Source organism: Mixophyes fleayi, chromosome 1 (assembly GCF_038048845.1).
Source record: "Mixophyes fleayi isolate aMixFle1 chromosome 1, aMixFle1.hap1, whole genome shotgun sequence".
In the NCBI taxonomy this organism is placed as follows: domain Eukaryota; kingdom Metazoa; phylum Chordata; class Amphibia; order Anura; family Limnodynastidae; genus Mixophyes; species Mixophyes fleayi.
This window is the reverse complement of record NC_134402.1, coordinates 76,846,539-76,873,062: the sequence shown is the minus strand read 5'-3', so window position 1 is coordinate 76,873,062 and position 26,524 is coordinate 76,846,539. Positions and strand designations below refer to the sequence as shown.

At 39.2% G+C, this 26,524-nt stretch overlaps 1 protein-coding gene across 2 annotated transcripts in view; it reads right to left on the bottom strand.

The window, feature by feature from the left end:
• LOC142139527 (cytochrome P450 3A12-like) overlaps window positions 1-23,876 on the bottom strand; it is a 28,487-nt gene extending 4,611 nt beyond the window's left edge. Inside the window, exons 1-9 of one of the 2 annotated variants that reach the window (XM_075197214.1) lie at window positions 23,695-23,876; window positions 15,878-15,971; window positions 9,614-9,666; window positions 5,213-5,312; window positions 4,866-4,979; window positions 4,292-4,380; window positions 3,305-3,453; window positions 3,069-3,196; window positions 1,529-1,616 (exon numbers count right to left, since the gene is read on the bottom strand). In XM_075197214.1, the coding sequence (XP_075053315.1) occupies window positions 1,529-1,616; window positions 3,069-3,196; window positions 3,305-3,453; window positions 4,292-4,380; window positions 4,866-4,979; window positions 5,213-5,312; window positions 9,614-9,666; window positions 15,878-15,971; window positions 23,695-23,765 (886 nt within the window). In that variant the 5' untranslated portion in view covers window positions 23,766-23,876. Of the gene's footprint in view, window positions 1-1,528; window positions 1,617-3,068; window positions 3,197-3,304; window positions 3,454-4,291; window positions 4,381-4,865; window positions 4,980-5,212; window positions 5,313-6,244; window positions 6,434-9,613; window positions 9,667-15,877; window positions 15,972-23,694 lie in introns of those variants that run through there. The other variant, XM_075197221.1, reaches the window with a different exon arrangement.
• Between the last annotated feature and the right edge of the window lie 2,648 nt (window positions 23,877-26,524).

Below are 26,524 nucleotides of genomic sequence, written 5' to 3'. Positions count from 1 at the left end.
AGCAAACACAGTTGGTAATAATATTCTATCTATAATTGAATAAGAATAAAGTTTTTCTTGTTTTTTAAAATGGTGCTAAAAAACAACAACAATATTCCACCGTTAATCGTGCATAGTACTGTCAGGATATCAGGGAGCAATATAAAGTGACCAGAGCACAGACACAATGATAGAAGTGTAATAACCTGGTAGGCAAAATTCAGATAAAAGCTAATAAAATATTATGATTAGATCGAAAGTTATTTGCGAACCGTATTTTCAAGCTTCTGTTTGTCCCAGTTTGTCATTTATGCGGTAAGGTACTTTGTACATTTTGTGACAGCTTATACATAAAACTATACAAGTATAAGAAACTGAGGGAAGTACACCAGCATCTGCTGAATATATATAATAAGGTATATTGTAGAGGCATCTCAATAAGTATATAAATATAAAGAGTATAAGCAAATGAATTAAAAAGCAGCTTAATATTTAAGACATCGGAAAAACTGACATTATTTTCACTTGGACTGCTACAGATATAAGCGATTGTCCTGTGTGTCCAAAATAGAGGATTAAAAATAATGTATTATGACATGCATACATTTTATGTAAGAAGAGGGGACAGCTTGCCCCCAAAATAATTATATTATCATTTACATAGGAATACTACATGTTCTAGACGCATTGTTTTCTTTGGGTATAACGTGTATATGGACTTACAAAGTGAATAAATATGAACACCCTTTAGTGAAAACGAAAGGAGGTTCACAGGCAAACAGGTCCCCAAAGCAAGATAAATCCCTCAAAGTCTAGCTCACAGAGCAGCGCTACATGTAACATGTAGTCTGCAAAATGTAAATAAATCAAATACAAATAGTCAACAGCCATTAATAAATATACAAAGGTTACAATACATTTTAGTAGAATGTAAAGAAGCAAATTGTTGTAAGCCTCAAAAGAGCACAGAGATGTCATACTATAGTAGTCATAAGAGAGGCATATATAAGAATACAGTCACCTATATTACTAATAGAAATCTGTATAACATTTTCATTGAATTAAAACATGTAATATTCCTGTGTACATGATATAATAATTTTACCTCAGATTTTTACTATTTTGGTCAATATTTTGGACTGGCGATCTCCATGCCAGACTGAAGTTTCCGTCACCACTAGTCACATGATTAGTGGTGAAGCAGTGTTTCTTGGCATCATATTTTTATCTATACATTTTATTCTCAAATGACATAGTAACCAACAGTATAGACATAAGTTTTCTAGATGTTATCTTTCGGAATACATGTGGATACCCTGTTAGATTCAATGGCCAGTCTGAGCCTAGTATTAATACTGAGATCAGGCTGTAAGGCTCTTCCATTATCCTGCACTGACAGTCTCTTTCTCAGTAGCTTGTATAAAATAGCTTACAGAGGTGAACCTCTGTTGTACTGTGATTTTCTTTCACATACACACTTTTGCCTGAGTCTACATTAGTTTGAATATCTATCTTGCTGTTTGCAGACTGTATAAATCACACTATATACCTTTATAGTCATGACTCTCCTCCCCCGATGGTGCATTGTTGTCTTTGGCTTGAGAATCCACCATAAGTTGTAGGAAATCTACCCGGTCCTAGAATTAACATATATTTGCAGTAGACATGAATATATATAATATATTCATTTACAATTATATACACGCAATATACCATGTTAAATTAAAATGTAATCAACAGACCCAAACATTAGCTTTGCTGATTTTGATTTTTGTGTTATGCAACCTCTTAAATGTGAGACTACCCTTATGTTTGTCTTTTTTTCCTTTTATGACTTTTTAAACATTTTCTTTCCTCTCCACCGCGGAAGCCACATTTTATTAATGTTTTATCTACACTCTGAATGTTATTGTATCATTGCTAGGCAAGCTGACCATAGTACAACAAAATAATTTAAAATGTACATATTAAGCAGAAACCAGTGTAAAATAAGTAGGTGTTCCCTACTTATTTTATATAGGTGCTGTGTTATCTATAATTAATTACAAATCTCCGTAGACCCTCATGGTATATTCATACTTTTTAGTATACCATGAGGATCTACAGAGATTTTTAATTTATTTTTTAGATAATAAAGGGAACACATACTTATTTTATACTGGTGTTACCCTCTAACACTAACAGCAAATTAAAAAAATCCTTCCCTTTGCCGGCAAAACCCTAACTATGGTACCACTACTGGTGTGAAAGTACAGATGCTGGAATCATTTACTGGATTTGTGCATACTTAAGGTTAGATAGCGTTAGAGGTAATCATCAAGTTTAGAATCCCTAATTATGCTACCATTAGATGGCATGGACACAACGGATACTATATATTAATCTCCATTGTTGTCGTTTGTGCTGGAAAAATGTAGGACATAGGTTGTCAAGTTCTATATATTTTGTTTAGTATAAGAGAGAGTTGTCCTGATTCAAGTCTGAACACAAATTTTGTTTTACATTAAATACATAAAGATGCTTTCAATGAGTACTGTACATACAATGGGTTTTTATGGTTCATCTTACTTGCATACACGTTTTGTGCTATCTAGTAGCAGGCATATGTGTACCTTTTAAATCAAAGACTATGCCGTGTCAGTCATCACTATCAGTCGCCATTTACACCAACCCTGCAGCAGGTGCAAATGATTAAGCTGAAACCAAGCTGATTCAAACCCAGGTTTTGAATCAGCCACATCTACATCAGACCACTCTTACTGTACATTTCCTATGTTAGTACGACTCTTCCCTCCCCCGTTCAGCCACTCGAGTCGTAGGCAGTCGTGTCATGAGTTCAGTCATGAATTGTATGAAATTGTGTTCACTGGCATAAGGTCCGTTTCTGATAATGCGCTATTTCACACATTATGCGATACGTAAATGGGCCTACATCCGAACATGAATCAGGCCCAGTCTGTCTAACTTCAGCCCAAGCTTTTGTATTGTGTCATTTTGTCAAATTGTTGGAGGGAATTGAGGCACTGGGGCCCTAGTTTCACCACTAGATCTGTTCATCTCAAATTATTCCACATTAAACCTTCACTTACTGTGTGTATTCCTTTCTGCCTGCTTTTCTTAATGCGTTCTATGGCATCCTGGAAAAATTTGAGAACACTCACAGGAAGAAAACAGAAATTCAGTTTCCCCAGGAGAGGAATAAGGAACGGACACAGGACTGCAAGAAAAATATATAATTCAATAGTTAGACGATTCAAGATAACCTGATAGACCGTTAAATTGTAAACATTGAATATAGAGTTGAGTAGATAATTGAATAACTTACGTGTTGTTAAGAACAGAGGGTTTAAAAAGGAGAAGGTGAAAAGCTTTTTTCCATTAGTTACAAATGGATCGTTGGGATTGTTCAGTGAATCCACATTCACACTGAATGATGTGCTGAGAACAATGTCCATACTGTAGCTTCCAAAGGTGCTGGGAAGACAACATGGTAAAATAGCTGTAAATAAACTGAAGTTACCAAAACTAGTATATCGCTGTGACTTCCCAAGGTCCTTCCTATCCATCCAGCAAAATGGGTCTGTAGGTGTGATGTTATACAAAAACACTCAGTCAAACCAAAGTTCCTAGGAAATGCCACTTGCTTACATTGCACTCTAACTGCCCCCCCTCCAAAAAAACATAATCCAATGTGGTATTTGAAGCAGTAGCTCAGTTATTAATCTATCAGTGTGTACACAAACTGCTCCCCCATGGGCTGCTATCGACTGTGTCAGTTGTATAATTACAGCATATAGTTTCCTGTTTGTTAGAACTGTATATAATCTTGATAGGACACAAGTGATAGAAATAAATATATTAACTCCTGTAAATAATATCAGTTTACAGTGATAGTTTATAATTGGTGACTTCTGATATCTTCACTTCGAAGTTCATTAGGAAAACTTGAGTATTATGAGGCACCATGCCCACCAAATTATTACAATATTGGAAGTCATAGCAGAGATTCATGGCCTGTAAAAAGTACTTGACCTGCGTCCTAGTGCCTTATATTGTAATAGAAATACTCAGACATATATTATATGCGTATCAAATACAGTATGGGATACATTATCCCAATATCACAGCACATAGGCTTTTATTTATATCTGTCTTCACAAGAGAACACAAACAAAAACACTTCAATTAAATATACTATTTTTATTAACCTACGTAGTACTGTATCCACACCTGTGAAAAAGTTCATATTTATTTTCCATTTAGTTTGGCTGCATTCTCAACTAGGTCAAACGCTTATAGACCACATACTTACTCCTTCATGTTTATAAACTCTTTGTTACCCACTTTCTTCAAAACATTCTTCACTAAAAGTTGTCCGTAATTTAGTATTATTGGGAACATCTGTAAGAATGACAAAGTTTGTTTATTAAGTGTTCCCCAGTCCCATAGCACATTTAAGAAGCACAACTAGAATTCCTGATTCATATATGATAGTCTTACTTTATACAGAGTGAAAATTATTATTCTGAAAAAAACATGTTCACCAAATGCCACCAACAGAATGGAGACTGTGCATCCCTTCATAAATAAAACAACATCTATGGATGTTATTTTATACCAAGCTATTTAATAAGACATTTTGAATAATAGCAAGACACCTCCATTAGTTGTAGAACATCTCTGCTGTGCTATGTGAATGAATTTGCACTCATATAGCAGGCCTAATTGTATTATATTATGTCTAGCTAGGACAGAAGTAGGCAACCTATGACTTATAGATCAACATCAGCCTCCCTCCCAAGTCTAGGGTCTTTTTACGTTTTAGTCCTTATTTATAACCAACAGAAAAAGTGTGCTCTGTTGCATATACAGTTTATATACTTTACCTGCTTTAGTTTACCACTGGTGAATGTAGGTGACAGCACTGTTCGTATCCTCTTCCACTGGTCATCCTCCGCAATTGACACTGCAGAGTTTAGGGGTCCGTTTAGACCAAAATTCTAATAAAGCCAGAAAGAACAAATCAGCATTGTGTTAATGTGAATCCAGGCATATAAAACTCTTTTTGGACAAAAGCAGATTTAAAATGTATAGATATCAATGTAATTAAGTTAGAGGTGTTGACTTAAATAACATAAAACTTTCATTATAAAACATCCAACATCTAAACACCATTGTTAATGACCACAGTCGTTGGAAAAAACTGGGATTGGATTGAGGGACTATCACTTACCCTTCTGTTTGTGAATGTGCTGTAGCATTCTTTAACTAGAATGGATTTAATGATTACTGGATCCATAATGGCAAGAACTGGCTGTCTGCCATCGTAGAACCTGAAAAATAAAATAAAAACCCTTACAAAAGAACGCTGCCAATGAGGAACATGTGACCTAAGTCAAAGCAAAAACTAACTGCTTTTATTAAACATAACAAATAGAAAATAAAATACACTAAACACTAAGGCAATCCAAAGGAATATACTAATGTACAATTCATAATCTGCGTTCTCAGTACGGACATTTCAGATTCAGTCATGGCCTTGAGTGATGTCTATACAGCAGTGAACTGATTTGTGAAGTGCACTCTTCACCTACACACAGACTTGTGCCTCAACAATATCACTGGTTCCTAATGAAAAGATAAGCTGCATCGTGATTAATACTTGTTCAGCTAACAAAATGGTTAGTTCCTCTAAGTGTAGGTGATGGGCACACTTTAAATAGAAACAAAACATCCTTTGAGATTACTTCTCTTCCTATACCTATAGTCATTATAGTATATACCCAGTTCCTGAATACATTAATAACATACTAAATCATACTTGCCAACATTTTTTTTTCCTTTTCCGGGAGATGCCGGCTGGGACGTGGGCGTGCAGGGGGCGGGGCTGCGAAATCGCGTCATTTTGGCCCCGCCCCCGTGACGGAATGACGCAAATCGCGTCATTTTACAGTGGGGGCGGGGCTAAACGCCGCGATTCCGGGTGAATCGCGGCGTTTAAACTAAATTTTTACCCCTTCCTATCAGGGAGATTGCCACACTCGTCCGGGAGACTCTTGCAAAATGCGGGAGTCTCCCGGACAATCCGGGAGAGTTGGCAAGTATGTACTAAATGTATGCAAAGAAAACATAATTTCAGATTATAGTTAAATGGACAGTGTCAAATTTATAAAACTAAACAATTTACCACAAGATCCATGATTAAAACTTAGGATAGCAAATATAGAAATTAATAATGAAATCTATAAATCATGGTCAATGGTACCAAATAATTTGCCAAAGCCCAAACAGGCTTAAATAGTGGCTGAGACGCAATATGGATCTCCAAGAACCGGACCATCGCACTCAGCCACGGCGGAAGACGACTGAGATGCTACATGAAACACCGGATAACCGGACCATCGCACTCAGCCACGGCGGAAGACTGAGACGCTACATGAAACACCGGATAACCGGACCACTGCACTCAGTCTCAGGTAGGTTCAGAAACCCAGTAACCTTTAAGAAAAAAATGAATAAAAAAAATGAGTACTATAACATGTGCACATGGACACAAAATGTAGAAAGCTTAAAATGTAAATATATAGGCCATAACATCAATCCATGGTCTTACACATCACATAAAGAGAGGGCACTGTAGTCTTTGTTGAGCTACCGGCATGGTAGCAATCAACTGATCCATGACATTTCAATATACTAAACTTGTCTTCAGTATTATCGCTTCCCTACAAATACCACTTCACTGGATCCAATTATTTGTTTAAGACTTAAGACCATGCGTTGAAGACATAAAAATCCATACTACCATCAATATAGATACAATTAGGACATTCCAGTGTAACATTGCAATCCAGCATTTTCAGACAATTTGTAACGCCAACATAGCTTTTCTGAATGCCAAACCCTAATCTTATATTGACATTAACTGGTAATGGATGTGCAGAGTAAATTAAAATCTCAGCAAACAATACCCTGCATTAATATCTGTACACAATCACTCTGTGCAACCAAATGAAAGACATGAATACCATCGCTAAATTCCATTACCGTAGATTTATAGGATCTCAACAAATATATATTTCACATCCTAAAGAGCTGTGTTGCAGCCTAAAAAATACATACCAACAACTCAAAAGACAAAAATGTCAAGGACATATTTATATATGTCAAGCATAAGAATAGTGGTTTGTCTGTATTTGAATCAAATCACTGCTGTTACACATTCATCTGGGGTCAAAAAAGATTAGGACCAAACCAATTCTTTATTGCACAATGACAACGAAGCATGAAAACAAAGCACTCATCCAAGTGATCAGTGGGATTTAAGGGAAGAAGGAGCTTTTCATGTTATTGTAAGCTTGTGAGCAGGGTTCTCTTACCTCTCTGTCTGTATGTATGTATTACCCAGTATTGTTTTATTAATGTCTGTTCCCAATTTTAAAGCACTACGAAATTTGCTGGCGCTAAATAAATAAATGTTGACGATGATGATAATGTTAAAGCCAAAACAAAAGGCAAAACAATCCTGCATGTAAAAAACACCCTCAAGCTGGCTCAATTCCATTACTAAACTCACATCCACCCATCATGATTTATGGTTGTTTGAATTGTAGCTTGCTTATAGCTAGCACAAGATGGATAACATTCTGCCAGCAAATACATTCCCATATATTAGGAGGCAAATCTCTTTCATATGCTGGGGGGCTGGTGCGACTATACACAATGAAGAGCAGCACTGTCTCGCTGCTTATAATTGGCTGTTTGAGTATTGCCCCCTCCCAGCTAACAGTACTTAATTCATTAGCATTGCAGGTACATTATATGATTTTATAGCTGTTGTTCACATTACTTAATTTACTATTTCATTTGGACCAGTGGTTCCCAAACTTTTGCAGTTCGCGGCACCCTTAGAGTCTCCAAATTTTTTCAAGGCACCCCTCCAAAATAATTATTGAGCAGTCCTGTTTTAGAAGTAGTTGGGTCAAAAAATTGTAATAAGTATTTAGGTCAGGACAGAAATACTTATTTAGTTGTATGCAAAAATGCCCCCTCTGCATCCAGACACTCTGCCCTCAGGCACTCTGTCCCCTCTGCATCCAGACACACTGCCCCCTCTGCATCCAGACACACTGCCCTCTCTCACACTGCCCTCTCTCACGCTGTCCCCCCTCCTCTGCCCTCTCTCACGATGTCCCCCCTCCTCTGCCCTCTCTCACGATGTCCCCCCTCCTCTGCCCTCTCTCACACTGTCCCCCTCCTCTGCACTCTGTCACGCTGTCCCCCTCCTCTGCTCTGTCACGCTGTCCCCTCCTCTGCCCTCTGTCACGCTGTCCCCCTCCTCTGCCCTCTGTCATGCTGTCCCCTCCTCTGCCCTCTGTCATGCTGTCCCATCCTCTGCCCTCTGTCATGCTGTCCCCCTCCTCTGCCCTCTGTCACGCTGTCCCCCTCCTCTGCTCTCTGTCACGCTGTCCCCTCCTCTGCCATCTGTCATGCTGTCCCCTCCTCTGCCCTCTGTCACGCTGTCCCCCTCCTCTGCCCTCTGTCATGCTGTCCCCCTCCTCTGCCCTCTGTCCCCCTCCTCTGCCCTCTGTCACGCTGTCCTCCTCCTCTGCCCTCTCTCACGCTGTCCTCCTCTGCCCTCTGTCACGCTGTCCCCCTCCTCTGCCCTCTCACACGCTGTCCTCCTCCACTGTCCCTCTCACGCTGTGCCCCTCCTCTGCCCCGCTGTCCCCCTACTCTACCCCGCTCTCACCCTCCTCTGCCCAGCTGTCACCCTCCTCTGCCCAGCTGTCACCCTCCTCTGCCCCACTGTCACACTCCTCTGCCCCACTGTCACACTCCTCTGCCCGCTGTCACGATCCCTCTCACTCCTCTGCCCCGCTGTCACACTCCTCTGCCCCGTTGTCACACTCCTCTGGCCGCTGTCACACTCCTCTGGCCGCTGTCACACTCCTCTGCCCCGCTGTCACACTCCTCTGCCCGCTGTCACACTCCCTCTCACTCCTCTGCCGCGCGCCAGCCATAGAAAAAAAAGAAAGAACACAGAAACTTACCAATCCGCCGGGCGCCGGGACCCAGCATCCACCTCTCTCCCGCAGCTGTCACTGACGTCGATATTCAGTGACAGCTGCGGGAGAGAGGAGGCTGCTGGGTCCCGGCGCCCTGCGGATTGGTAAGTTTCTGTGTTCTTTCCTTTTTTCTATGGCTAGCGCGTGGCACCCCAGTGACAGCGCCGCGGCACCCCTGGGAGCACCATTTTATAATGAAATGTCCGGGAGACTCTCGAATTCTGGGTAGGTCTACCGCACTCACAGGAGAGCAAGCCATTCTCCCACATCATTTTGGCCCCGCCACAGATGCAAAACGACACTTTAGAATGCACTAAATAATGACAGCTAGAATCTGATTGGTCGCTATAGGCAACATCTCCACTTTTCCAAACCCGCAGTTTAGTAAATATACCCCAGGATATTAGAATGTGGGAGATAACTTAACTTTGCGTTTGAACAGGGAACATTGGAGATTCATTTCTTTATAACATATTACTCTTTACCTTTGATATCAACACTTAAATATTAAATATTATGTATAAAATTATTTGAAAATAAAACATTAATCATAAAAATAAACTTACCCCCAAATTTTTCCATATTTTTTGAAACATTCCAAGTCAAATTCAGAGACACCCTGAGGAAAAAGGTTTATTGTATCAATAACAGGTAAAACACACACATCCCAAGTAAGAGCATTATCTATTCACAGTTTACTTTAAATTATTAATATTACTTGCTGTTATATGCATACGTATATACCAGGGCCGGACTGGCCATCAGGCACTTCTGGCAAATGCCAGAAGGGCCGATGGCTAGTTGGGCCGATCCAGCGAGGCAGGATTCCCGACCAAGCAGCGCAGCTCACTGCGCGCTGCTCGGCGGACAGTTTCAATGTGATATCCGGCCAGTAATCACATGGGACGGCACCTGTCACGTGGTGCCCGTCCCATGTGATTACTGCCCGAACATCACATTGAAACTGTCCGCCGAGCAGCGCGCTTACAAGGTAAGTGTGTGCCAAAAATATTGTAGTAATATTTTATGTATTGAGTTTCATACTGTATATTAGTATATGTGTGTGCCATGTATATATAGTATATGTGTGGGGCCATGTGTATATATAGTATATGTGTGGGGCAATATATATATATATATATATATATATATATATATATATATAGTGTGTGTGGGGCCATGTATATATAGTATGTGTGTGGGGCCATGTATATATAGCATATGTGTGGGGCCATGTATACAGGCCCGGCGCTCCCATTAGGCAAGGTTAGGCAGTTGCCTAGGGCGCCGGGCTCTGGAGGGCGCCACAGAATGAAAATTACTTTAAAACTGTGCGGCGACCGCTGACCATACCTTTCACGGCCGCCGCACAGCGTTCAGATAAATACAAGGGGAGGGGGGGAAGAGGCTATTGATTAACATTGCCGCCTTTCTGCTCCGTCTCCTCCCCTCCACTCACTGACTGTCGAGCGTGACATCATCATCACAGCCCGACAGTGTCAACGAGTGGAGGGGAGAAGACGGAGCAGAGAGGAGCAGCTTTATGCAGGCAAGGTAAGGAAAGACGTGGGGAGGGGGGGGAGGGAGGAGTGACAGTGTGCCGGGTGCTGATTTTCAAAGTGTTCCTGCGGCTTGCCAATTTTTGCGGCGGGGGGGACGCCGATTTTCAAAGTGTTCCTGCGGCGGGGGTGCTGATTTTGACAAAGTGCCTAGGGCGCCAAGGACCCTAGCACCGGCCCTGCATGTATATATAGTATATGTGTGGGGCCATGTGTATATATAGTATATGTGTGGGGCAATATATATATATATATATATATATATATATATATATATATATATAGTGTGTGTGGGGCCATGTATATATAGTATATGTGTGGGGCCATGTGTATATATAGTATATGTGTGGGGCTATATATATATATATATATATAGTGTGTGTGTGTGGGGCCATGTATATATACTATATGTGTGGGGCCATATATATATATATATATATATATATAGTGTGTGTGGGGCCATGTGTATATATAGTGTGTGTGTGGGGCCATGTGTATATATAGTGTGTGTGTGTGTGGGGCCATGTGTATATATAGTGTGTGTGTGTGTGGGGCCATGTGTATATATAGTGTGTTTGTGTGGGGCCATGTGCATATATAGTGTGTGTGTGTGTGTGTGTGTGTGTGAGTGTGTGTGTGTGGGGCCATGTATATATAGTGTGTGGGGCCATGTATATATAGTGTGTGTGGGGCCATGTATATAAAGTGTGTGTGTGTGGGGCCATGTATATAGTGTGTGTGGGGCCATGTATATAGTGTGTGTGGGGCCATGTATATAGTGTGTGTGTGTAGGGGGGCCATGTATATAGTGTGTGTGTGTGTGGGGGGCCATGTATATAGTGTGTGTGTGTGTGTGTGGGGCCATGTATATAGTGTGTGTGTGTGGGGCCATGTATATAGTGTGTGTGTGTGTGGGGGGGGGGGGGGCATGTATATAGTGTGTGTGTGTGGCCATGTATATAGTGTGTGTGTGTGTGGGGCCATGTATATAGTGTGTGTGGTGGTGTGTGCGTGCAGTATTTTAATATAATATGTGAGGGAATGGAGGTGGGAGGTAGGCTATTTAATGGTGGAGTGTAGATGGGGGCTAATTATTTAAGGTGAGGTGAAGAAACCTTTAATTTCATGCTGGGGTGGTTTAGGGCTATCAATTGAATATGGGGCTGATTTTGGGGAGGAGGGCTATTTATTAAATGTGAATATGAATTATTTATTGCTGGGGATGGTTGTGGAATATGGCTATATTTATTAAACTTTAATGCTATTTAATTTATTGCTGGGACTGTCTGCAGGGAGGGAAATATGTTTTGAGTAAATTGGTATACTGTTAATTTAATGTTGGGGCTGGTTGGAGGGAAATAGGTCTACTTATTAAATGTGAATATTATTATTGGGGACTGGAGGGAGGCCTAATTATAAAACGTAAGTGCTATTGTTTTAACACCTGGGCTGGTTGGAGTTTTCTAAATCTCATGTACCCCATTTTTTTCAGAATTGGGCATCCAATATTCCAGGATCAAGACAAGAAAGAACTGAGCTAAAGAAACCAGCTGCTACAAGTGGTGAAAGTGACCAAGACAGGTAAGTCTGCCAACTGTCCTGAATCTGGTGGGGCAGTCCTGAATTTGGGTGACTGTCTCACTTAGTCAGGATTTGGTTTGACTGCAAGGACAGTTGGGAGGTATGTCCTGCTTCACAACGTACTGCTTGTGAAGGCAGAGCTGTGTGCTTCTAACATTAGTGCACACAGTATTGCCTATGTATTTGTCTAAAATGATAACCATGTTACATAATAGGGGCCCTGCTGTCTTAAATACCCCGGGTCCCCTGAGCCTTAATCCAGGTTAGGGGAAGGGAACTGATAGCTGCTCTCAGTTCCCGGACAGGACACAGACTGCAGAGAAAGCCGAGGATCTCTAAGTATCACAAGATCTGGTAATCTCGTGAGACATTGAGCTTCCCTGCTCACTCTACAGGAAGTTCCCACCCTTATGGATGTCAGCAGCACCAGAAGCATTCCCAGTGGGATGGGGATGGCGTGATGTGGCTGGGAGGGCATGATAAATGTAATGTTTTAATATAATGTATGTATCAATGCCCCATGTTGGCCACACCCACAACACAATGTGGCCACACCCTTTTCAGCACCGCCGCTGCGCGGCGGCGCACATTTTCTTTCATGCTGGTACTGAGTTGGGCCTGTGTACTTGAAATGTCAAGGCTGATTTTTAGTCCCAGTCCGGCCCTGGTATATACTGTATATTTTCAGAGAGCTTCAGGAGATCATAAAAACAAAAAATTGATTTCTTTTACCTGTCACCCTTATTAAGTGTGCAAAACATAATATTGTTATTGTCAGTATATCACAATTCACTTTAAAATAGCTGGACTTGTGACAGTGCAGTTATATAAATTGTAATAAAAATAGTGTATAGTAAACTCAAAAATGTAAACGCTCACGCTTCCATTAAGACAACTGCAGCAACTCTGATCCAGGGAATTGTCAGGAAACTGTTCCCTAATAAGGTAAACTAGACTATGCTTTATGGTTTTTCTGCCTTGCTGTGGATGAACTAGCCGTTTTGAGGATGAAAAATGTAACTGATGGATTTTACAACTATATGTAAGTATATGCAACTTCTCTCAGCCTGGACAATGATTTAAGGTTATGTAGGAAAGAGATCAATGGGTATTTTTAGTAAACTGCGGGTTTGAAAAAGTGGAGATGTTGCCTATAGCAACCAATCAGATTTTAACTGTCATTTTGTAGAGTGTACTAAATAAATGATAACCGGAACCTGTTAGGTTGCTATAGGCAACATCTCCACTTTTTCAAACCTGCAGTTTAGTAAATATACCCCCAAATAGCAAGGCATGGCATAGCAGTTATGTTTTCTGGTACATCTCTGGTCATGTCCCCTATGTGTGAATACACAAGTTTCTATGGAGCATTTCTGTTAACAAGGGAACTACAATTCTGGTACTAAAATACTGTCACTAAGGGGGTATTTCAATTAGCCGAGACGTTCCTCAGAACATCGCAGCTGCGTATTTTTCGCTATACTACGGTATAAATCTCAGCTCATTTTTCCTCGCACCCCATAGAGGTGCAGGAAAAATTAACGAGGATTTCTGTCAAAATCTCCTCCGTGAAATGTCTCCTGGAATGGTCGCGAGACACTTTGCGGCTAGGTCCCACCTAAAACGCAGCTTTCTGCATCAGGGTGATGAGAGATTGGGAAGCCAGATGACTGCAACCTACAAAGCTGAAGGACTTAATCCATTCAATAGATAACCATAGAGCTAAACCAAAGGGGACGTGACAGTAATAATCTGTTGTGAGCTGCATCAGTATTAAGAGAAAATGAGCTACAATCCAGCCTCCAGAAACTCATTCCTTTTTCTACACAGGGGAAGGGTACATTATATTAAGGGAGACATTCTTTAAATGTGGACCACCCTTCAAAGAAAAAGTAAACAAAGAGATCGGACATATAATATACTAAGCAAGTTTTATTTAGTAATATAATTGTAGGAATATTATTTTGCTTAATGATATACAGTATTTAATATATAACAATACCAAATAGTAGGTGTACTGACTTTTATGCTCACTCTATTGTTATGTTAGGAGGTGTATACTGTACTATATGCTACAAACTTCCAAGACACTATAAAACCTCACAAATACCACCAAATGCTAAAACTCACAGTAATACACAGCTCTGTCTGATACTAAAAAGACAGACACCTTTTGGAGCCAGTTAATATAACTATAGGGATATAGAAGCGGTGGGTGGGATATTATGAAGTCTAGAATTTATAGAGGAATGTGTTCTGGTCTGGCCAAAAATCGTTCTGTTTCAATTTATAGTTTATGTTTTTCTTACATGAACTATTGTATCAACTCTCAGTTGCATTCAAAGAAATCTGCAGAAACTTTCCCTGATCTAACTACTCATTGACAGATGATATTGGTTGCTAAGTACTGTATTCTATTGTAAGAACCAAGAATATTTTAACCCATCCTAAACATCTTGCAGGAACTCTATTGCTATTCTTGCAGGAACTCTAATCCTGTTTGTAAAATCAAATCCTTAATTTATTTTCTATTTCTGTTTCATCATTTGCTATAACCTCACACATGATATCAAATGAAATAATATGAAAGAAGTATAGCACTGTGCTTGTCAAATGAAAACAATTAATTGAAAAAAATATATATTTACAAACATCATGTTACAGATATGAAGTAGTTCACCATTCCATGACCATATGTCTACTGCTACATCCCACTTATGGGCTATGTGTTAGGATGTAAACATTTTTATATCTAGAATGTGAATCCATGACATTTTTGTATATGGAGAATAAAATTATGTTTAACGCTTAATAATTCAAAAACACATAAAGAAATGTACTTTATAAGCAATAATCTGCTTTTTCTGCAGTTGGTCTTCCTCATATAGTAAACCTGTCCTGGCTTCATAGATAATTGGAATGTTCTGTATGTTTACATTAGCATCTCCCAGCATAGTCTCTTATCCACCCAGTCCCAGAGGCTGCTATTTAAACTGGGTGTGTATGTTGTGTTCTTTTCAGGTTAATCATTCTTCATCTGCTTGATGAATATTTGCGCTAGGTACAGTATGTTTACTATTTAGTTGACTGCATACAGATATTGCTGCCTTTCAATGAAGGGAGAAACACTGATTAATTAAGGGCTCTGTATGTTTGTTCTATCACTACACATTATACTGTATACTTTGTTATATCTACAGGAAGTGTGACATACTCTGATTGCTAGGAAACATATCCTGGGTAAAGGTAACATCTTAATTGCACAGTATTGTTTTCTGCAACCTCTTCTGTAAAGAGGAACAGTGTAATAAATTTTGCATGACAGTCTATTGCCCTTAATTGATAAAGCTGAATTCAATAACAAGTTATATAAATAAAAATGAGCACGGATCAGCTCACTGTCCGCTGGTTCCACCACTAATCCTGCCCGCTGTATAACTAAACTTGCGCGTAAGCTATAAAGAGCGCAGAGAACCAAAAAGGGAAGTCGACATACGTTTACTGTAGTATTGTAAGATTGATTATTTAATGATTTTATCATTAGTACTACAGCATATGTTGTTGCTTTACAAATACTTATCATTAATAATAATGGTAATGATAACGCTTATAATATAAACAAATCATACATTATAGCTGGTTATTAGAATAACATTACAAAGCAATCTGATGAAGTTTCTTTATACTCACATTTCTGTTTTCCAGAAAAGTCCCAATAAATGGCAGAGGCTTAGGACCAGGTATTCCATATTTTATAAATACTCTGTAAGGTACCACGGCATAGCTGGGGAAAAAGCAGAAACTCATTGAGAGATGTATGTGATGCTATAAATGTATTTTAATTACAGATCACTGTTTCATAATTAACAGAAAATATAGGTGACATTATTTTACCTAATAATAGTGGCTGTAAAAGGGAAGCTATCACTACAATTTGTTGCGTTAAAATAAATATAAATGTTTGTAGTTATTAGCAAATATATCCCAGCAGAATTAATTGGATATATTTCTCATTAGAAATGGCATTTGTATAATAACACTAATTACATTTTTCTGGGTTAGGAAGGATTTTTTCCCTGTGAGGCTAAATTGTCAACTGTTACAGAGGTGGTTTGATTTGCCTTTCTCTGGATCAACAAAATTTAAATTTATGAAAGGTTGCACTTGATGGACATATGTCATTTTTTGACCTTTCTAACTATTTAGCTATGAAACAAGTCCAAGTAAAATGTTACATATAGAAAAGAGGTATGGTAAATTTAGAAAATAGAATAGGGACTGGAAGGGAACAGTGTACAACAGGATTATTTTACTTACTAGAAGTCCAGTATCTACACAAACATTTTCTACTGGTGCTGAAGACATTTTACACATGAGAGCTAATTAAGAGTCCATTCAGGCAGGCAGGCATGGTGAGCAACAAGCAGCTAGCAAGCACCTTTGTGTATGTATCCTTGAGGACTCCCACTCAGCTTACAGACCTCAGCATCTGCTATTACTGCCAAGACAAGGAAATGGGGCTGCATGCCTTTAGAATATGATACCACCATGATCCTGCATATCGGTTGTGTACTACCGACTGATAAACTCAGGTCAAAAATAAATGAGTTTGTCACTAGAAACCATTCTTTTTACAATTACCATGCCCATTTATCTTTTTACTTGGGTTGCGTTACATTGCTTTGCATTTTTTTAGAACACCACTTGTTCTGTTGTTCGTGCTTGTGTGCTTGCCGCATTTAAATTAGAGATGGGCAGGCTTGGTTCCCGAGACCCAAACCCGCCGGAACTTCAGGTATCCGAGTACCGAGCAGAGCAGGCGCCAATTCGGATTCGAAATCGAGGCAAAACGTCATCGTGACGTCGTTGGATGTCGGAGCTCGGTTCTTGTGATGTTTGAAATCCATAAATAGCCGCCTCCACAGCAATCCAGCGCCATTTGACAGAGGGAGAGCGAAGGGTTAGGTCGCAGGCAGCATTAGAGCAGGGAGAGAGCAATTCTTCTAGCAATTCTTCTAGCACTTGTTATAGCACTTGTTATATCACTTGTTATAGCACTTCTTAGATCAGGAAGAGAGGTGGATAGAGGAGGCATTTTTGCAAACATTACGAACTGTTTGGGGTGTCATATTTCCTCCTCCAGGAACTATTTTCTGCCTGCAGAAATCGAAATATACCAGCAGTATATATTTTGGAATTTGCACTACAATTGCTTGGGGTGTGACATATTGCCCAGTTCCAATTAATCTATTTTCTCGTACTGAAATTATTAGATACCAGCAGTATATATTTCTGAATTTGCCCTACAAGTCTTTAGGGTGTCAGATATTCCCCACTTCTAAAAAAAAAGCCATTTTCTGTTGCTGAAAAAAATATATACCAGCAGTATATATTTCTGAATTTGCACTATAAGTGTTTGGGGGTGTCCCGTATTCCCCTGTGTGAAAAAACATTTTTTCTGGTGTTGAAGGTATTATCTAGCAGCATTATATATTTCATATTTTGCACTACAAGTGTTTTGGGGTGTCCCATATTCCCCTGTCTGAAAAAACTATTTTTCTGGTTTTGAAAGTAATATCTAGCAGCACTATATATTTCTGAATTTGCACTACAAGTGTTTTGGGGTGTCCTATATTCCCCTGTGTGAAAAAACAATTTTTTTGGTGCTGAAAGTATTATCTAGCAGCACTATATATTTCATATTTTGCACTACAAGTGTTTTGGGGTGTCCCATATTCCCATGTCTGAAAAAACTATTTTTTCTGGTGTTGAAAGTAATATTTAGCAGCACTATATATTTCTGAATTTGCACTACAAGTGTTTTGGGGTGTCCTATATTCCCCTGTGTGAAAAAAACAATTTTTTTTGGTGCTGAAAGTATTATCTAGCAGCACTATATATTTCATATTTTGCACTACAAGTGTTTTGGGGTCTCCCATATTCCCCTGTGTGAAAAAACAAATTTTCTGGTGTTGAAAGTATTATCTAGCAGCACTATATATTTCTGAATTTGCACTACAAGTGTTTGGGTCTCATTAAAATGGATTCAAAGCAGTCCACATATGAGCAGGATCAGCAAGCAGGTGCTGGCACCAGTCCTGATGGTAGTCTTCCCTGTACGTCATCTGGTAAAGCCTATGTAAAAGTACATAGTCTTTTTAAGTCAGTGAAAAAAACACACCCAAACAAAAATTTTACCGTGTTGAAGTGAAAAAGAACTGTAACTGATGAAAAGTTAAAAATTGCCAACATGCCATTCTACACATGCAGTGGCAAAGAAAGAATGAGGCCTTCGCCTTTGTCTATTAGTGCCAGATCGAAAAATGTTACTGAGCCTTCTTCTTGTACAGTCACTCGTGACCAAGCAAGACCAAGTAATTTGGAGTCCAAAAGCACAACTACTATTACGCGTGAAATCCGAGCTGCAAGAAAACAGTAAGACATTAGAGGAAAATATATGCTCAGAATCAGAAATGACACCAATCCCTGTGGAGAGTCCATCCACCAGTGGTATGTGTAATCGTGAGCATTCTGATAGTGTACCCATAAATAAGGGCCCTTTCAGCATTTCTGCTGATGTGTGCCTGAACAGCCCGAGTGTACACCATTTGAGAATGCCACTTTGGAATTGGAAGAGGATGAGGGGGAGATTTGTGTAGCTGACGAGGGCGCTTATGAGGATGTTGATGAGGATGAGGTTGCTTGTGTAAGTCCTGCACCAGTGGCAGCAGTTCTGGCACGTGACAAGAAAAAGGCCATTGTCATGCCTGGGCATAAAACAAAAAAAATCCACTTTTTATGTGTGGAATGATTTCTACCCCATTCCTGACAACAGTTGTATAGCTATTTGTAGTGTATGTCAAGCCACAGTCAGACGAGGGAGGGACCTTAACCATCCTGTAACCTCATCCATGTTACATCATTTGACAAGAGTTCATGGCAAGGTTTTGGGAAAAGCTGAAAGTCATGGCAAATAAATAACAAGCACTCCATCATCAGCTAGGACCCCTCTGTCACCTATATCCCAACGGCTGCAATCTACACCCACAACACCGTCCTCATCAATATCCTCAGTAGCGCTCGGAGTTAGCCCTGCATCCCACTTAGTAAGGCTGGATGACTCTTGCACTATAGTTGATTCCTCTGAAGAATATTTAAGCGTTAGTCCGACTGCTGCTGCTGTTGGGGGTGAATCTTCCTCCCATAAGAAGGCCAAGAAAAAGAGCAGTACTACATTACAACAATTAACTGTGAAACAATCATTTGCTAGAGGAAGCAAATATGACACCCAGTGGCCAAGCGAATCACAGACGCCATGGCTACTATACTAGTGTTAGATCTGTGTCCAATATCCACAATAAACGCAGCTGGTTTTTCACAGTTAATTGAGGTTCTGTGTCCACGTTACAAAATTCCATCGCAAAACCATTTTTCCCGTAAAGCTATTCCGCAACTATACCAAAAAGTTTGTAAATATGTAGTAATTGCGCTCAAAAATGCCATTCTGCCCACTGTACACTTAACCACAGATATGTAGACAAGTGGAAGTGGGCAAACCAAAGACTATATGACTGTGACAGCCCACTGGGTTGGTCATTTGCCTTCACCAGCAGGAACAGCAGCAGCATGTACACAACTACGTAACATTTGTCACAGGCAGGCCACTCTTTGTATCACCGGCTTCACTAACAGGCATACAGCTTAAAATTTGTTATATATGTGATTGATACACGGCTTATACCACTTGGACTCTCACCAGGATATGTCATTTCTGATAACGCCAAAAATATAGTGAGAGCATTACAGCTGGGTGATTTCCAGCACATTCCCTGTTTTGCTCACACAATAAACTTGGTGGTGCAGAGCTTCCTAAGAAATAACCATGAGGTGCAGGAGATGCTTTCGGTGGCCCGTAAAATTTCGGGACATTTCCGGCATTCTGCCACAACATGTAGGAGATTGCAGCAGCTCCAAGAACAATTTAACTTGCCCTGCCACCAACTTAAGCAAGAGGTGTTAACAAGGTGGAATTCCACCCTGTACATACTTCAGAGGATGGAGGAACAGCGCAAAGCCATCGAAGCGTATTGCACAAGCATAACATTGGGAAAGGAGGGGGGGTGTATTTCACTCTTGCACAGTGGGGAATCCTTTCTGTGCTGTGCAAGGTGCTGAAACCATTTGAAGTTGTGACATGTGAAGTGAGTGCAGACTATGCTAGCTTGAGCCAAGTCATTCCCTTAATTCGACTATTGGAAAAGCAGCTTGAGAAACTGAAGGAGGAGATGAAAGAAAGCAATTCCACAAAGTATGTTGGCCTTGTAGATCAAGTACTTAATTTGCTTCGCAATGTTTCTAAAGTAATTAAAATCTTGAACTCGGATCACTACGTTTTGGCGACTGTGCTTGATCCAAGGTTTAAATGATTCTTTGCTTCAAAATGAGCGAGATGTGAACCTTTGCAAGGAGCTATTGGTCAGCAAGTTGTCCGCTGAACTGGGCCTTGGCTTGACGACGTCTCCTCCTTCAGTTTCTCAAGCAGCTGCTGCTCGGAAAAAATTAAACTTTCAAAAGATAAACAGGGATGACGCAGAGGGCAGACCACAACAGTTTAACATCTGGGCTGGTTTGAAAGATTTTTTAAAAAAAGGTGTGACCTTGACCATCCAATCCGAGTATTAACATGCAAAGGATGGTGGAGGATTATTTTCAAGAGGTAATTGATATGGAAATGTCAGACAGTCCCTTTCCTTACTGGGAGGAAAAGCAAGCCATTTGGAAACCCATGTACAAAATTGCTTTGCAATACCTAAGCTGCCCACCCTCCAGAGTGTACTCTGAAAGAGTATTCAGCACAGCCGAGAACCTTGTCAGTGATCGACGTAGGAGGTTACTTCCGAAAAATGTGGAAAAGATGATATTCATCAAAATAAACTACATCTTCCATGAGGAAGGCCTTTACCGAAACCAAACTGCCTTTGTCCATTTCTTTTTAACGTACAGTCTATGCAGGCTGATTTTTTTCTATTTAACTACAAGTGGAGGGGGGAGGGCTAACACAGACTGACACCAAACTGCCTTTGTCCATTTCTATTTAACGTACAGTCTATGCAGGCTGATTTTTTCTATTTAACTACAAGTGGAGGGTATAATATACAGACAGACACCAAACAGTCTTTGTCCATTTCTATTTAACGTACAGTCTATGCAGGCTGATTTTTTCTATGTAACTACAAGTGGAGGGTGTAATATACAGACAGACACCAAACTTCCTTTGTCCATTTCTATTTAACGTACAGTCTGTGCAGGCTGATTTTTTTCTATTTATCTAAAAGTGGAGGGGGGGGGTCTGATACAGACAGAAACCAAACTGCCTTTGTCCATTTCTATTTTTATTGTACAGTCTATGCAGGCTGATTTTTTCTATTTAACTACAACTGGAGGGTGTAATATACAGACAGACACCAAACTGCCTTTGTCCATTTCTATTTTATTGTACAGTCTATGCAGGCTGATTTTTTTCTATTTAACTACAACTGGAGGGTGTAATATACAGACAGACACCAAACTGCCTTTGTCCATTTCTATTTTATTGTACAGTATATGCAGGCTGATTTTTTTCTATTTAACTACAACTGGAGGGTGTAATATACAGACAGACACCAAACTGCCTTTGTCCATTTCTATTTTATTGTACAGTCTATGCAGGCTGGTTTTTTTCTATTTAACTACAAGTGGAGGGGGCCTATATAAACAGAAACCAAACTGCCTTTGTCCATTTCTATTTTTAACGTACAGTCTATGCAGGCTGGCTTTTTTTCTATTTAACTATAAGTGTAGGGTGTAATATACACCCAAAGACGATGGCTACATTGCCAATAGTCAAAGATAGAGAGGAAGACAACCAGGCTTGTCTGTATAATTTGCAGGCAAGTGTTAGAATTAAGGACGGCCTACCAGGGATTAAACTGTATTTTTCTTAAGGTTTGGGTGTACACTAGAGCCAAACAGAAAAGATGCTTTGGGCATTTCTATTGGCTCACTTATCCAAGAAACAGGTGGAGCACTAAATTAGGTTATTTTAGACCAAAAAAATTCAATTTTTGTCAAAAATTGCAAAACAAAACCAAACAAAACCAAAACATGCAAGAGCAGTTTTGCCAAAACCAAAATCAAAACACGAAGGTAATCCAGATCCAAAATCAAAACCAAAACACGGGGCTCAGTGACCATCTCTAATTTAGTTGCAGTGACCTCTAAAACTCAGTTACAGACAGTTAAAGCCCCTCCCACATTTTTAGGACAATGTTCTGACTGGATCTGATAAAGTTCAAAAATCTAAAATTACAATAATTTGAGATGATCTGACATCAATGAATCAATTAATGAATCCACAAATCCACAGACTGTATTTGTACAGAGCAAGCCTTCTAGTAAATGTTTGGCTCTTTATTGTTAGAGAAGTATTCCCAGTAATGTGACAACCTGCTCAATGTGGTCTATTGTCAGACCCGTTTACACGCATTGTACTTGCATTGTATACATGAGTACAATGCAAGTAATTTAATGCCAACCTGTATGAGGTATTAGAAAAGATCAGGGAAAGTAGTTCTGTAGTAAGTTTCCGTTCCCTCTGTACTGCTAGGGAAGCAGAAACACAGTATGGGGTCTATGCATCATAAGATGCGGTGCTGATAAACATGCACCGCAGTGATAAATATTTATGTACTGCTAAGATGCACTACACCGGGGCTACCCCTCTAATGCGAACACTTTTTGACAGGAGGACTTTCACTGTATCCGATTCTGTGAAGCCAAAGAGGCTTCAGCAGAATCCCATAGGAAATGACAGGTAACGCAATGCGAAGCTTATCAAAGTTTGATGCATTGCAGAACATCACAGTCCCCATAGTAATCTATGGGGACTACGATGCTGCACAATGTTAGCCTAAACGGAGGAGATGTTGCAGAAATCTCCGTTAGGCATGTAATGCATAGCAAACATACTTAAAGGATGCGGAAACGTTTCCGCATCTTTTAAGTAGAAAATGTGCTTGATGCATAGACCCATTGCTGTGGTAAGAATAATAGAAGCTACAGAAATACTTGCTTACTGCCCAGTTTGCATAGAGAGGTTGTTGTCTCTGTAAAGAAGAACAAATGTCTGCCACTCCTATGAATTTAGCTCGTTTCAGTGCAGGCATCGCCTTAAATGAACCCAGTACCTACCACAACACACAGCAAAATCAACAGACTGTCATCATTGTCCCATTCTTTACAAATTCAGGCGAACAACTGCCCTGTACATTTATATTTGAGCTGCTACTTGTTTCACTGTACTAGATTTGAATGTGTATAATCTCTAAAGAAAAATACACACATATATATATATATATATATATATATATATATATATATATATATATATATATATATAAAATGTTACACAATACAAAAGACAGAAATGTACAATAATGGATAGATTATAGACCCTGAGATGCACTTACTAAGTGAAAAATGCCAGCAGCAGGATTAGCAGAACCCATGTTTCCTTAGAAAAATCGGGGAGGAAATACATATTTTAGCTTCCTTGGTTGTCCTTTCTCTCTTATTAACCAGGTCTTTCCCTTATTGTCTTCTTCACTTCTTAGCTTCTTGCTGTTTAGCAGCTGAAGTTATATACAGGGGCAGGCTGGGCTAAAACTTGCCAGCCCTCCCCTGGTTATAAATTGTTTCCTTCCCACTAGTCACGCTGTTCTGCTGAGAAGAGAGCAGGGCGGAGACTAGAAACATAAACTATACTGTGTGTGTAGAATCAGGAAGCAGTTATCTCTCTGTTCTACCACAAGTCAGGCAGTCAAGATTACTGCTATCTCTTCTCATGTTAGTTATGTACTTTGTGCACGGCAAACTGCAACTGCGGAGGCATTGAGTTAGTATATTAACCCGTTGTGTCCTAGACATTTTTGGTTTTTATACATTTAAATTGAGTTAAAATTAATTACCAACTTTCCCTACTCCAAATCCAAATACTTCTTACTGTTTATTTTCATTAGAAATTAAAAAAATCTCAGATTGCAACTGTTAAGGGTGTGTGGATAGTTTTAAGATCATGGACTGAATAATCAATAACACTTATTTATTTCCTATATTCACTTGAATTTAGTTTATTAATTGTACAGGGAATCTTACGGGTATTGTTCACTCTTTCAAAATACATCCTTTTCCTATTTCTAATATGATGGTTATATCTGTTAGTGGTAATGAATGAGCAATTATTATATGAGCTTATATATCTCCTGAAGAAGTCTAGTTAGATGAAAAGCATTGAGGTAGAGGGGCACACACCAGCACCCTCATTTGTAAATTTCTGTAGAGTTTACGCATGGAAATGAAGGACTCTGGATTACAGATAAGCGATTATGTTTTTATATATTGTGAGCATGCATTTTATATTCTTCTGTCAATAAATTGTTATTATTCATAAAATAATAGACCATATGGGATTTTTTGTCTTTCCTATATCGATTAATGGAGTGAATTGAATGTGAGTACTAACTGGGTAAATCATTATACTGATAAGCGAAATAATTAATTTCTCTGGTACACATATATAAAGGTGACTGGATCTATATCATACTTGCCTACTCTCCCGGAATTTCCGGGAGGCTCCCAAATTGCAATAAAAGTCCCAATAATTTGGCCGCCAGACCAATTCTTTCACAAACTGAACTGTTTCTTTTCAATCCTCTTCCTTCAGCATGATAATCATAAATGGTTGCGGAAATATTACACAGTTCACATGTCTCCTGCACTCCAGTACTCCATACTTCACTGTACTTCACCCCGATTTTGGTAGCACCAGTCTAGGCAGCTGTTTCTTTATTTCACTATTTTTTAATACATCAAGGTATGTGCTGATGGTCATCATCATCAGCATAGGTATTTCACCAGGGCAGAAGCACCCACCACAGAGGAGAATCTGCAGCTACTCCCCCCTCAGAATAGCACGTTAAGAGCATTAACATGTCCTTACTTTGCTAGGCTCACTCCCTCCCACATTACGACTCTCTAAGTGTGGAGAGGCGGAAGGGGGAAAGCAGACTGAGACGTATCTTTGGCTACTGGGCATGGCAAGTTTAAAAAAGTGCTTTTTCCACTTACGAGTTAGGTGCATTCGAACCACCAGGGAGCCAAGAACCATCATGAATATAATTTTTTTAATTACTTAAAAAAGAGCAGTAAAAGGCCAACCTCTGTGTTATTATTTCCTGGAACACTATAAACCCTGTTGATCAAGTTGTAAAAGTGATGCGAAATGGTCAGCACATATTCTCATATATCTATAGTGTAAGAGTAAAAGTATATGTGCAGGGAAACTAGAGAATATTGTTATTAGGTTCTATTTTGTTTCTTTTTCATGTTATTAGGTTCTATAACATATAACATAATAGCTTAAGCATCATCCGATGACATCAACTCCTGTCCCTGTCCAATACAGTAAAATTGTATGTTGTTTTTTTTTTTACCAATGATCTTTGTAAGGCACAAACTGTTTATAGGACAACCAAAACCCAAAATTTTAATTTTATATAGGGCATATTAAGTAACGAAATGCCCATTTAAAATTACGAAAGTATCTTGGGTGCAAGCAACACAAGACTACTTATGCTGTGCTTTCTAAATCGCCACTTTTCTTTTATCCAGGTTATATCTTACTCAAAGGAATACAGTAACTTATTACTAGTTATGTTTTTATATACTATACTGAACAGTGAATAACATGCTTTGACATGTCTGCTTAGTGACACAATCCTTAGATACAGTTTGTGCTCATTGCGCAAGTCACATTGGATGTCTATCTTCTTGTTAGGCAACTTAACTCTGAATTAACAACATTGTAATCAAGGTCAACATTGCAGTTATTACTGCAGTTGTGTAACAATATAATTATTCTTAATCTTTTACCAGTATGTATTTCACAATAATCACTAGTTAAAACAGTAGTTATAAATATACATGGATATACATAAAGTAAGACAGAAGTATATATCGAGGCACCCCTCGCATGTTTGTTTACATTTAAAATTATATATTTTATTGATATATTTTAAAAGAAAATTGCATTACTGGATTCATAAAAAAGCGCAAGTTGTATAAAAGCAAAAGTGATAAGATGAGTTGATAAACTAATGTGCAGTAATAAAAAGGCAAATTCAACTGCAAAACTTTGTTATCTCTTAGCTTAATTATTACATAAACACTTAATATGTGTGTAAGATCTAAAATTCTGATCCAAGTTTCCCTGTGGTGTCAAGTATATCTGGAAGTGCTTCA